This window comes from Pteropus medius, unplaced genomic scaffold (genome assembly GCF_902729225.1).
Source record: "Pteropus medius unplaced genomic scaffold, Ma_sr-lr_union100, whole genome shotgun sequence".
Classification (NCBI taxonomy): domain Eukaryota; kingdom Metazoa; phylum Chordata; class Mammalia; order Chiroptera; family Pteropodidae; genus Pteropus; species Pteropus medius.
The window spans coordinates 8891807-8905174 of NW_024347791.1; the positions used below are offsets into that span (position 1 = coordinate 8891807).

The 13368-nt window shown below is 35.7% G+C and overlaps 1 protein-coding gene across 1 annotated transcript; it reads right to left on the reverse strand.

Annotated features, from left to right (window-relative positions):
* Positions 1–2270: 2270 nt before the first annotated feature.
* SPIC (Spi-C transcription factor) lies at positions 2271–11544 on the reverse strand. Its single transcript, XM_039877969.1, has 6 exons — positions 11428–11544; positions 10012–10037; positions 9393–9486; positions 8584–8696; positions 7046–7151; positions 2271–4026 (listed from the first exon to the last, which is right to left on the reverse strand). Exons 2-6 carry the CDS (start codon positions 10012–10014, stop codon positions 3599–3601), a joined length of 744 nt encoding a protein of 247 aa, XP_039733903.1. The 5' UTR covers positions 10015–10037; positions 11428–11544; the 3' UTR covers positions 2271–3598.
* Positions 11545–13368: the final 1824 nt, after the last annotated feature.

Below are 13368 nucleotides of genomic sequence, written 5' to 3' on the forward strand. Positions count from 1 at the left end.
TACTATCTTTATTATCAGAATCCACATCATCAAAACACAAAATCAAATTCTACCCAGATTATATGAGTTAGAGAAAACTATATGAATCAATGTATCTAAATATAAATTTAAATTGTGGTTATATGAAATGTACAGGAGTCATTCCAGATCTCTACAGAGCAGGTTTCAATGATATTTGATAGTAATGTTCTTTATTAATGTTTTATCCATGTGACCATGGGAATAGTCAGGGTCCATTTCATATTTACAGCATCTGGCGATTAAAGAAGGGATTCCATGGCTGTGAAGGAATTGGCGCTGTCTTTTAAAAATGAGTTAAAAAGCAATGAAAAAAAAAAAACTTCTGGTATGTCCAGCAACATTGACTAACTTCGTAAATATTATATTGAGGAAAATAAAACCAGATGTAAAGAGCACATACTGTGTGAGTCTATGTATATGATGTTCGAGAAGGTGGACATAGACTGGGAAGGAGATTGAGAGAAACTTATGGGGTGCTGGAAGTGTTCTGTATCTTAATTTGGATGATGGTTATATAGGTGTAGACATCAGTCTTTACAGCTGAGATTAGCTATAATTAATGCTGCCATCTTAATGCGCTTTACATATCTTATTATATATGTGTTCCTAATCAATCAAGAAATCGCTCATCAGTGAGCTATTAAGTACATTTTAGTTAAATATTAATAGAACTTACAAATCTTTAAATATTGATAGAACTGAAGTTTCATGATAAATGGAACCATTTCTGTTTCACTTAGCACTGGATACCCAGAGTATGATATAGTCTACCTAGCACAGGGTAGCAGAAAGAGAGAACAGGAGGGGAGGAAGAAAATTATTGTAGTTATTTTTCAGTTTATGTATTATAACGAATTCTTCTATTTCATGCATTTGTTTTTCCCTTAATTTGGTAAAGAATATGCCTTTGAACAGAGCTGCCCCATAGAATACTTCTTACATAGAATGGCTGGGATGAGGAAAAGGTAAACATTTTCAGCATTTACTTATGCCATATGAATAAAAAGAACTGAGTGGAGAAAAAAGAATAAATCAACCAGAAAGACCACAAGTTCCAGGACCAGAGTGCAGAGGAAGATCCTGTAATTTAAAGGAGGTGCTGACAGGAAGCACCTGGAAGGAAAGATTTAATGCTTAACACCTGGGCCAAGAGACTAATGGGAAGGTGCCCAGGGGATGCACTGTAATTGGATGGAGTTTGCTTCTCAAAACTTCCACTCACTGGAGGAGTTTAATGAGCCATTTAGCCAGATAAAAGTGACAAGATGGAAGATGGGATACCATAACCAGGAAGAGGGGCCATGAAGCAAAGCTAAGAAGTCTCACTTCCTTGTCCTTGTGTGGTGGTAAGGAGGATCACCTATTTGAAATAGGGTGTCATTCCCATAATATATGGAGAGGGTTTTAGCCTTTGAATAGCTGATATTTCTTTATAAGGAAAAACTTGTTTGTGAAAATGAGCTTTTGGTAGGTATATTGTGGGTAAAAGGCAGAAACCATGTTTCTGCCCAAAAGGAAGCAAACTCTATAATGGCAAGAAAGAGAGTTAGACCTGATTAGAGGTGTTTGAGAGAACTGTCAGAATAAACTATTCAAGCTGGCAATGTGTGTAGATGGGACCATGGGAGAAAATGTTGATGGAATTTTATCAAGTCAATGGCTGAATGCTTTGTTATATAAACCTTCTTCACTATTTCCTCTTTGCAATCTTTGGTAAAATTTATTTATTAATGTTTTATAAAAGCATATATTCTTTGTGGGAGAATGGGTGTGATTACTGAGTCCTACTTTGATGATAGCACTAATTGCAATGGTCTTAGTCTGTTCAAGTTGCTGTAACAGGATACCATAAACTAGATGGCTTATAAACAACAGAAATTTGTTTCTTACAGTTCAGGAGGCTGGGAAGTCCAATATTAAGGTGCCAGAACAATCAGTGTCTGGTGAGGGCCCACTTCCTGGTTCATAGACAGCTGTCTTCTTGTATCTACACACAGTGGAAGGAGAAAGGGAGCTCTCTGGGGGTCTTTTATAAGGACATTAAACCCATTCATGAGAGATCCACCCTCAAGACCTAATCACCTCCCAAAGACCTCGCCTTCAAATATAATCACTTTGGGGATAGGTTTTTCAGCATATAAATATGGAGGACAAAGGTGAGGAACACTCAATCCATAACAGAAATCCAGACTACATGTAGAGATGGCCATTATCAAGGTAACCTCCATTTAGTCACTCTGGGTCTACCATTTTTTAAAAATTTTATTAGGCTTATTGGGGTAACACTGGTTAATAACATTATATAAATTTCAGGCATACAACATAATAAATCTGTATACTCAACTGTGTGCTCAGCACCCCAAATCGACTTTCTTTTTGTTATCATATATTTGTTCCCTTTACCCTCTTTGTCCTCCCCACCCACTTCCCCTCTGGTAACCACCAATCTGTTGTCTGTATCTATGAGTTTGTTCGTTTACTTTCTTTTATACTTCACATATGTTCTTTCTTAAGTGTCCCTGGGGAAGGAAGGACACCAGAAGGATATAAAGGAAGAGGAGAGTGGAAATGCTACCGATTGGATAGGGCAGGCTCCAGGGAGCTCTTGGCCTGGAGGAAAATGGCCCATGTAGTCTAGGAAGCTCTCCTGCTTTGTGGTAATAGAGATGGCACATGCATGAACCTACTGAGCAAGAAGAAACAAAGGATTTCTTCTCAGGGTTCCTTATGAAATGTGGAGAATAAACAGCTTTCAAGCCAGACTGCCTAAATCCTCGTTTCTCTCTGGGTTTATTACTTGCTTGTTTCTTATCATTTATCAGAATTTTTTTTTTCCTTTCTTGGACTATTCCAGTTTGGTCTCAGGCTAGGCAAGTTCAAGGAAAGGAGATCATGATCCAAGGTTGGGCCAGATATAACAGGCTCAAGAGCACCTCCCTGTGGCTTAGTGGCAGGAGAACAAGAAAAGTTAGCTTTTGGATATAACTTAGGGAAGAGAGAAATGCAAGGAAATAATTTGTGGGAGGTGTAAGCTTTGGAGTTCTATCATTAAGGTATGTGGCATTTTCCTTAGATCATTGTTTCTTTAGCACCATGAGGTCTGAAGTGCAGAGAAAATAATGGAATCAGGATTGCCACTGAAGGTTTTAAAGCCATTAGATGTATTTTATCATGAAACAAACACGATCACGTATAATAAATTTTTGTTTTGTTGCTAAAGCCATCAGATATGTTAGTGATTTTTTTTTTTAGGCCTGGAATGACTTTCCGAAAAATAATATTTAAATTAATATGTGAAACAAGTCATCTCTACTGGTATTGTTAATCAGAAAAAAGTATTCCATAGACAATAGTAAGAATGAGGACAGTTAGTCTATACTTTCAAATGGGACTTGATCATTTTAACATTGTTCACTAGCAGAATTTCTCACCAAGTTAGTACAGATTATATGTTACTTAATATAAGGTAACAAGAATGAAGTTAATTGTTTTTTTCTTTGGCATTTGCTTTAAGAGAAAAATCCTGAAATGTGTAGGGATTTCTGATGCCAAGAAATCATAAAATGTAAGGGTATATTTAGCAATTAGGGTGACTCAGCTCATGGTAATTGGCATACATATAATTACAATTTGCATTCCAATTGCTTAAACTTAGATATCCTTGATCAGGTTGAACATACTGTGAGTAGAAGATCTCTTTTTCCAAGAAATAAGACGGAGAGAATCTTTGGAGAATGGTCTCACTGAATTGGTAAGTTAGTTTTCTCCGGATTTTGGTGATTTCCCCAGTTCTTCCATAATTTCTCAGTGCTCTGGCCATTTTCTGGTAAGTCATGGTTTTCCGGTTGCCTTTTCTTTTTCCCCAAAGTTGGGCGAGTTTTTCTTTATTTTTTGATACAAATTGAAAAATGCCTTTGGTTTTATCAACCCACTGAATACAAGATGCCATCTCGGGATTACACAGGGATTCATGAAGGTATTCAAACAGTCGAAGTTTCTTCCTGCCTAAAATAGAGAAAAACAATGTCATACTCCACCATGGCTATACACAAAGAATATCTTCAGGAAGGGTTTGTTGAGTGACTGCAGAGTTAAAAGCTGCATTGGGACTGGCTTCTGCCTACCTACCCCCTTAGGCATGCCTTTACGGCATCACTTTATGTGACTTGAAAGTTGAGAGTCCTTTTGATCTACTAAAGTTTCAGCATTTTTTGTTAGTGAAGTTGTCCAAAATTTTGTACCATCCTTTACTAGAAAAGGAAGCCTGGAGCCTTTTTACTTGAGTCTTCCATTTGTCATGTGATCTTTCTTCACAGTTAAATCATGACTAGTAGTTTCATGTCCTATGTTAAATTTTCTACAGAACAAAACTGAGCAAAATGGACTGCAAAGTGTAGTGATTTGAAAGCGAAGCCTCAGTGAAAGTCATTTCCAGAAAGCCAATCACTTGAAGGGCTTTACTTCAACAAGTTAAGTCAAATAAGGTAAAGAATATGAAATCATTTTGTAAAATGCAAAACAGTGTGCAAATATAAGTGAAATTAACCAAAACAAGTAAAATGCGAAATTTGGGTCTGCATAATGTCTTGAAAAATAAAGAATAGAAAAAATTGGAGTGGAAAATGCCAAAATATCTTCATGACACTTTGACATTGAGTAGTTGGATTTCTCTGGCCTAACAGAATGAAGGTGAAATCCCACTTTCTGACTTTGAAGTGGCCTGTAAATACCATGCCCCACCAGATCTGCTAGTAGCTAAAATATTCATGGCCAAATTCCATTTTCCCCTTAAGAAAGTAGAATAGTGGATTTCAAACTGCTTTAACAGTCTCTGGGGAGTAATATTCTTGCATCAGTCATCATTCATCCAAAACCTCAAAGGTTTTTACAAAGATTATCTTTTGCATTATATTATCTTGAGTTTATGAATTGAGAAATGAAAGGGACTTACCAAAAAACACATCATGAATTAAAGTCACAAGTTTAAACAAACTCTCTGCCTCTCACCCCATGGTCAAATCAATCATAATGTATCTTCATCTTTTAAACTTTGTTTTCAGTTTTTTTTAAACATGTTTACATTTTTATTTTTTAAAATAAAAGTATTATATGCTCACGGTAAAAGATTAAAGCAGAAGAACAAAGTGAAAGTAAAAGTTCTAGTCTATCCTACATATTTCCAGAAAGTGTTTTCTTATTTTTTGCATATACAAACATGCATATCCTTTTAAAAATTACAAATGGTAACATACTATTTTACATTTTTTAAAGTAAATAACGTATCTTAAATCATAGAACAATTCAAAGATAGATGAAATACCAAACTGTTGACAATGATTGCTTCTGGGGCATAGCATGGGAGGAGAGAAGGAACACTTTCGCTTATTCTTTACATACTTCTAAATCATTTAATTTTTTTAAAGCGAACATTATGACTTTTGAACTATGGAATTAAAAGGATTAAAATTAAAAAGTGAATGTATTTAGAGTTCTTTCTGTATCAATATATAAGGTATACCTTCAAGCCTTTTAATAGCTATATATGCTCAACTTTATGCATGTCCTTTTTCTCCCAATAATAAGTGCCCAAATTATTTCATTCTATTTCCAATGTATCCCTGTTTCAGGATGAAGATGAAGCTCTACAAACAGAAAATAGTGAATGATATGTGTCCCCTAATGGCAAAGCTCTACATAGACAACGTCAATAAAAAGATACAGAATTCATACCCTGGAGTGAGTGAGTTATAAAGTAAGAAGAAGAAGAAGAAGAAGAAGAAGAAGAAGAAGAAGAAGAAGAAGAAGAAGAAGAAGAAGAAGAAGACGACGTGACAACTAAACAGCTGGACAGAATTAGAAGTGTTATCCTCCCTATATGAAATTACTTCCACAGTTTAATATTTAATATCAATATTCTATGACACAAATTTATTTTTTCTGTGTGATTTTATACATTATTCCTCACTGAATTAGAATATTTATGCATTTTTAAAATTTCATAATTCTAGAATATAGTATCCTGTTTTCTAGGAACAAAATTAATTTTTCCCAAAAAATACTCACTTAAAATAACTTTAAGTCACTATGATCAAGTATCATTTTAAAAATTGTGTTATAAAATTAAAATGTATCTTATATATCTCTGCACCATTTTTTTTACTCTCACAAACAACATTGCAAGAAATATCCTTAAACATATATATATATATTTATGGAATTTTGAAAAATCATCTACAGTGCCAGGCTATAAACAATGTTTTACATGGGTTTTCTTATTTGATTTTTACAGCAATATTACAATGTTTCTGAACAAATATTATTATTCTTTTTTTGAATAAGAAACTATGGTACACAGTAGTAAGTGATTTTCCCAAGCTCACACAATTAACCTAGAGCTCACACTCAACCACTGAGTTATATATAGTCCCTAAGAGTCAAAAGATATAATTTTTGGTAGGTATTGCCAAACTGCCTTACGAAACTGTAACGATTTACATTCCCTCCAATAGTACGTGTCAATGTGTACAGCTCACATCTTAGCCATCAGAGGTTACTATATTCTACTTAACCCTTTTGCTCATCTGTTAGGTGAGATCATCATGTTAATTTATAAAAATCAGGATTTCAAATTTATGAAATATCCAATTATCATGGAACTTTTTTAAAGAAACCTTAATAGAGATGATTTCTATTCCAAGGACTTCACAATTGAAGTAAGGTTTCTAAAATAAATTATGGAAAAATTCTCATTTTAATACCTAAAATATATACATGTTATTTTTAAACACAAATTTATTTGAGCTAAGTGGACCCTATGCAGCTTCGTAACATCACCGTGAGGCAATAGGAAGGCTCACCCAAGATGAACAGCTTTGAGGGGCTCAGTGTTTCTGAGTTAATTATTCTCATTCATGATTAGAGAATATTTTGCAAATACAATTTCAAACTCAGATATGAAATCCCTTTAAGCTGTTTTGAGGAAGATCTGGTTCTTTTACCAATACAGAGTGATGGATCCACATACCTTTTCCTCCCTTTTGCTGGAGAACAGTTTGTACCAGCTGATTTTCAGGGATGTTCTGCAGAGATGGGTGAATATTTCCTTCAAAATAGAGGTCTGCAGCACTGTTCTATATAAATAATACAGCAGAATGTTAACTGGGACTTTCCATGTGGCCCCCAATTGGTGGCTAAAGTCAAAAGCTGGGGGCAAAAAGAGTGCTAAACATTGTCCAAATGCTAAAAAACACTACTGCAAGCAGATAGCTCCCAAGGCAGAATTCACATATATAGAGAGGACCTTAGGTCATGGGGTAATCTTTGGCTTTGTGTGGAGTTCCATATTCTCCCACTCCCCCATGAGAAAGGAGAGAAGAACGCTTTTCTCCTCCCCACCTAAAAATGTCCAACAAGAAAACAAGATCCAAAAGAATCATTAATAGAAATTGAAGTGCCAGCAAAAAGGTAAGGTGGGCTTTCATTCCTGCAACGGATGTCTAGCCAGGCAAGAGGAGATAGAGCAGAAAGACGGCCGTGAAGGGAGGGCAGGGCCAAGAGAGAGGACAGAAGGAAGAAGCCTGAGCTCCTACCATTACATATGACAATCATATTTCGGTTTCCATGAGTTAATTACACATGGTGGAAAGGGCTGGACTTAAGCCATCTTACCATACCCCACATAAGAAGACTGCCTAGCAAGTAAGGAATCCCTAACCACAAGGGGCTGTGCAGTGTATGGAAGGATGTTGGGAGTTTAAGTGGAATAGGGTTGCCAGATTTAGCAAATAAAAAGATTGGGCATCCTGTATTTTACCTGGCAACCCTAGTGGAAGCAGAAGAGCTTAAGCTGGAACCAAAAATCCCTCTTCAAAGAAATGCCTTCTAAAAGGCCCTGACAGAACAATTCACAGGGTCAGAAAAAGGACTTTTTATATAGCATGGTTGCATGTAATGACTGAAAAAAAAGAAAAAATCCTTTCATATTTATACCCCACCACATTCAGACTGCTTTAATAAAATGGATACAGATACATTAAGAAAAACAATGTAAAAGAACACACAGAGAGATAGACGGTGGAGATATATCCTTTTGCAGGAGGCTACTAAAATAGAAATAAATTGATCCAATACATGTAGATAGATAGCTCTGAGCTTGGGAGAGAAAATAGAGCAGGTTAATACAAAATTGTAGGTAAAGCCAGTGCAGGAGACATTTGAGCCTTTGCCCTGTGGCCTTTAGGGAACTATCATAACTTTTTACAATTTTTGGATAGACTAAGGAGAAGCAGCAATGTGAGAACCCTAATAACACCTCCTCTTTATAGAAGTCAATCAAACTAGTCTGCAGCTGAGTGAAGAGCAACGATAAAGGGCAGTTTCTTTCTTGACAGCATTGCTAACCACTGACTGTCAAGCTCACGCCACTGATGGCCATGAGTAAGCATTTTCTCAGTCAGTGCTGTCTTTAAGCTGGGTTTCATCTAGCATACACGAATTGGAAGGTTGATGTGAACAGAAAATTTGCCTATATCAAGGATGACATATCCTGGTACATGTACTCACTATTACTGTTCTCCAGTTATAGACAGGATCCTCTGCAGGCAGCACACCATAACAGTTGGAATTTCCTCGGACATGAGAGCAGTGGTTGATGAAAGTCAGGTAGTTTTTGTAATCTAATTTAGAAACAGAAAAAGAAGTTAAAGTTAAAATTTCAAGCTAAAGTGTGTATTTATGTGTGTGCACGCTTATATGTTTATGTGGTTGAATATGCACTTGCTCCCTCCTGTGTTATTTTATCACTTTGCATTCCCCTATGGTATTTATTGCACTTTGCTGGTATTACAGATAATCTTACATATCCCATTTCTCTTACTAGGGCACATGATCTTTGCAGGTCAAGATCCCATGATTCCTTTTATCTTGGAACTGCCCGAAATACCCTGTGTAAACTCAATAGGCAAAATATCTACATCTCATCTAGACTATGTTTCTATTGTCTGTAGATTAATGGGAATACTTATTCTCCCAAGCAGAATATATCTTGGATGGGCGGAAGGTGTTTAAGATAAATTAGAATAATCGAAAGCCCTTTCTGAACAGTTAAAATTATCTATTAGATAAATAAATGTCAACGAGATACACTTAATAGCAAATAATTATGTCTCAGTATTCCTACATTCTCTGCATTTTTATATGAGACTTTAGATTTATTTAGGCTAGGTAACCCTGGACACATTTTTCCTTTGTTAGAATTAATCCTAGATGCAATGAGTAAATATGGTCTTCTCTGTTCTGGTCATTATTCTTACATGTGTATGTTACCAACAAGCCATTTGATGTACCAGCAGAAGAAGGGACTGGCATTATACCTGGGGAATACTGAAGATCTCCGGTTGAATGTTGCCTCAGTACCTCAAAAGCATCTTCAAATGCTTGACCCAGCTTGTCTTGTTCAACACAAGCCTGTTAGAACAATGACAGAACTCTGGAATTATGAAATTACCAATTGAACTTAATTATATAAAAGAGGTTTTCTCAACCATGGCTCTATTGACATTTTAGGTTGGCTAAGTGTCTGTTGTTGACAAATGTCTTATGCATTGTAGGATGTTTAGCAGCATCTCTGGCCTCTACCCACTAGATGCCAGTAGCACTTCAACAGTTGCAACAATCAAATATGTCTCAGACATAGTCAAATATGTTCTGGGGTAAAAAATTGAACCTGGTTGAGATCCATTGCTCTATAATATAGTATTTAGACACCAGTATTCATTCTATTAAAGTATTTAACATTCTTGTACAATCTTAGCAAGGAGCTGTGTAGTGGAAGACTGATTTGGAAAAAGAAATGCTCTTAACTTCAAAAGTATGTCTCCAAGACTTAAAATTAAACTGTTTTACAAATCATTTCATACTCTTATTCATCTGATCCATCTTTTATTTTCAAAATAGAGAACGAGTAAGGAAGATTTTAAAATGACAACTTACCATGTTTCATTAATAAATTGAAAAGTCTGGAAAAGATTTAAAAACAAAATTAAATAATGTCTCTAAATTGCCTCAGAATTAAAAGATCTGACTCAAAATATTTTCTGAAAATATCTTACATAAACCAGAAATGCCATCTGAATTCTCTTTGATGAGTACAAATTTTCTTTCTACAAAATTTTCTACTTTTTCTTTTTGTTTTTCTATCATTACAAAACATCTTAAATGTTAAAATAGCTAAATAGAGTTAACTACCTAAACTACTTAACTTAGAATATGGAAATAACTTAGGAATATATTTTCAAAAATTTTTAAGTACTTCAAAATTCTGAAAATCAAAATCTTTTTTTTGACCTTAGCATATCTTTCCCCTTATAGCAGTGACTTTTTTAACCTTTCTGATGTCATACAGCCTGTGGAGAATCTGGCGAAAGACAAGCTTTTTCTCTCACAAAGTGCGGATTTACATTACAAATAAAAAACCCATCTGTGGATTTTCTAAATCTTAAGTTACGAACCCTGGTCTATAATTTTACGCTATCCACTTTCTTATCTTTCTAAGTAATTCAGATTTTGTTTTAAATAAATAATTATCACACAGACTCACATTAAATGTTTTCTTTTTTTTTTTTTAACTCTATGATCTATAAAACCACACAGAAAAACAAACAAATCCATATAACAAGAAAGCATGTGGTGGATCCAACATTGCTTATCATTTCATTTGGCACACCAAACAACTGTTTATACAAGTTCTTAACATTTATCCTGCATCCACAATGACATTACTTTAATATTTAATATCGCATAATACAATGAGATGATATAATCTAATGTTGTTATATACATATACATAGTATATCAATATTTCAAACATCTAAATTCTATGAAGCTCTCTGAAATCACTATAACATGTCAGTTAAAAGAGAATATAAAGAAATATGAAAAAGCCATGAAAATGGTAACAATGTGAGGTGATAGATGTGTTAACTAATCTTATCGCGGTAGTCATTTTGCAATCTATACCTATGTCAAATCATCACGTTGTGAACCTTAAACTTACAATATTATGTCAATTATAATTCAATAGATGTATTTTTTAAAAGCCAGGTCAATGACTTTCAATTAAATTTGCCTCGACTCATAAGTGCCAAAGCGAATACATGAGTGTTGTACTTTGAATTAAAAACTTAAATGAAGCTACTCTCTTTGACTAAAATACCACACAAAACTATCACAGCTCTTAAAAGTAGCCAACTTTAAGGGAAGAAAGACGTTTGAAAGCATATCGATCACTTCAATTGCTTAATATTTCTTGTATCGAAATGCAGTCAATGAAAAATACTCATTGGGTCAAAAGAGAAAATCAAAACAGTTTTTACAAGGTATTTTGAAAAACATAAGCTAAACACTTACCGGGAAGACACTCCAACTCTTTACAATGATGTTTCATTAATATCAGAATTGCTAAGACAAGACTGTCAAGAACTCACTGGCAGAGTTGCATTAAATAACTGTTTTTAAGGAAGTGCTACAAAGGGGATTTTTTTTAAAAGATACAGTGCCTTCATAATTTCTATTTCATGATATGGCCAGTAGACACCAGAGGCTATTATTTTGAAGAGGCACAGAATAGTTTGTATCCTATGGGCCAAAAGCATTAGAACAAACCCCATAAAACCCCCATCCAGCCTAAGTTGCAGCTCTGCTGGCCCCATTAGGCTTCACCGGAAAACTCTGACCATTACAATGCTTGTCCATTCTTTTTTATTCCTTTTACTTCTCCCCTGGTTTTGGACTCTATATTGCCTTTCTTGCTTAGACTGTTAAAGCTTTCACTCTGGCCTCCCTAAATTGGTCTTTAAAGGCATAGGCTCTTGCCCTGGCATTCGAGGCTCTTCATTACAGTCTTAGCTTTATTTACCGTTGTTCATTTAAGAAAAAGAAATGGAATGATGCTATGGTCTTCCCTCCATGCTTAAATCCAGGAGAGGCTCCAAAACAATTAGGAGAGGCTTACGGGTGGGGATCGATTGTACATGCTCCAAGCTGCTGCATTTGCAGAACAAGTCCAGTTCTCTCACTTAGCATGAAAGCTTATTTGAGATAGTTTTTGGTGGCTCTGATGGAAACTATGGGGTGCTCCCTTCACCTATTGTGCTTCCTTCCCAGTCCATACATCTGCCTGCCCATCTATCCATTCCATCTTACCTGTTCATCAGAGTCCAATCAAGCGTCCGCGCGTACCAGATGGAAATAATCTTTACCTTTGAAACTCGCGTCTGCATCACTCTTAACTAACTGTAACCTACCATTTTAATAGATGTCACATTTAGCCGGGAGGGAAACTACCTAAGAATTTTTTGTAAACCTTGTGGGTGGAGGACAGATTTTCTGTTTTGCATCGTTGATATGAGGTCACTCACCTTTGATATGGGTCTATTGTTCTAGGCCATCTACTTTACAGACCTGATTTGTTATGCAAATGTAAACATACATTCCCCTCTTCTGAAATGTAGATGTTATAGTAACAAGTGTATAATTGCTAATGTTGATGAGTTTTTAATCTGCACAGTCCCCAAATCAACACCCTTTTTGCAAATACTTTATTTCATTCATTTATTCAACAAATATATATTACTGAGCTCTTTCCTCTGCTGGACACTGTCCTGTATCAGGGCATGACAGCTCTAAACAAGTTTTAATGAGGAGAAATGATTAAAAAACAAACAAACAAACTAGATAAGTATGAGATAATGATAAATGCTGGGAAAACATAAGAGAAAGGTGACGAGAGAGTTTGTGAATGGTCATGCAAATTCTCTGAAGAGGGAACGTTTGTGAGCTCCAAGGATGAGAAAGTAAGCAAAAGAAAGGCAGAGAGGCAAAGATCCAGGGAAGCACCTCGTGGCAGAGAAAACAACCAGTAGGAAGAGCCTTAGATGGAAATGAGTTTGGTTTACTCAATGCACAGAAAGAAAGCCAAAATGGCTGGAGCAAAATGAGCCTGGGGACCAAGAGGCAAACTTGGCACCCTTATGGCATCAGATCAACCCACGCATTCAACCAAAATAATAAAAATATATATATATGTATTTTCAAAAGAATCTGAAAATCACCTGTGATAGCAGTTACCTGCTTAGCCCTATTTCACAGAAGAGGAAATCTAAGCCGAGGCTCAAAGACATTATATGGTTTTTCCTAAGGCCAATTACTAGTGTGAGATGGGCTGACTGGGTCCAGGTTTGGACCCAAATGACTTCATGCTCTCAACTGCTATGTTGGAGCCCTGTGTCCGCAGGTTCGGTTCCATTAGACCAGGGTTCTCAGTCTCGACTGCAATCTCCATAGCATCCA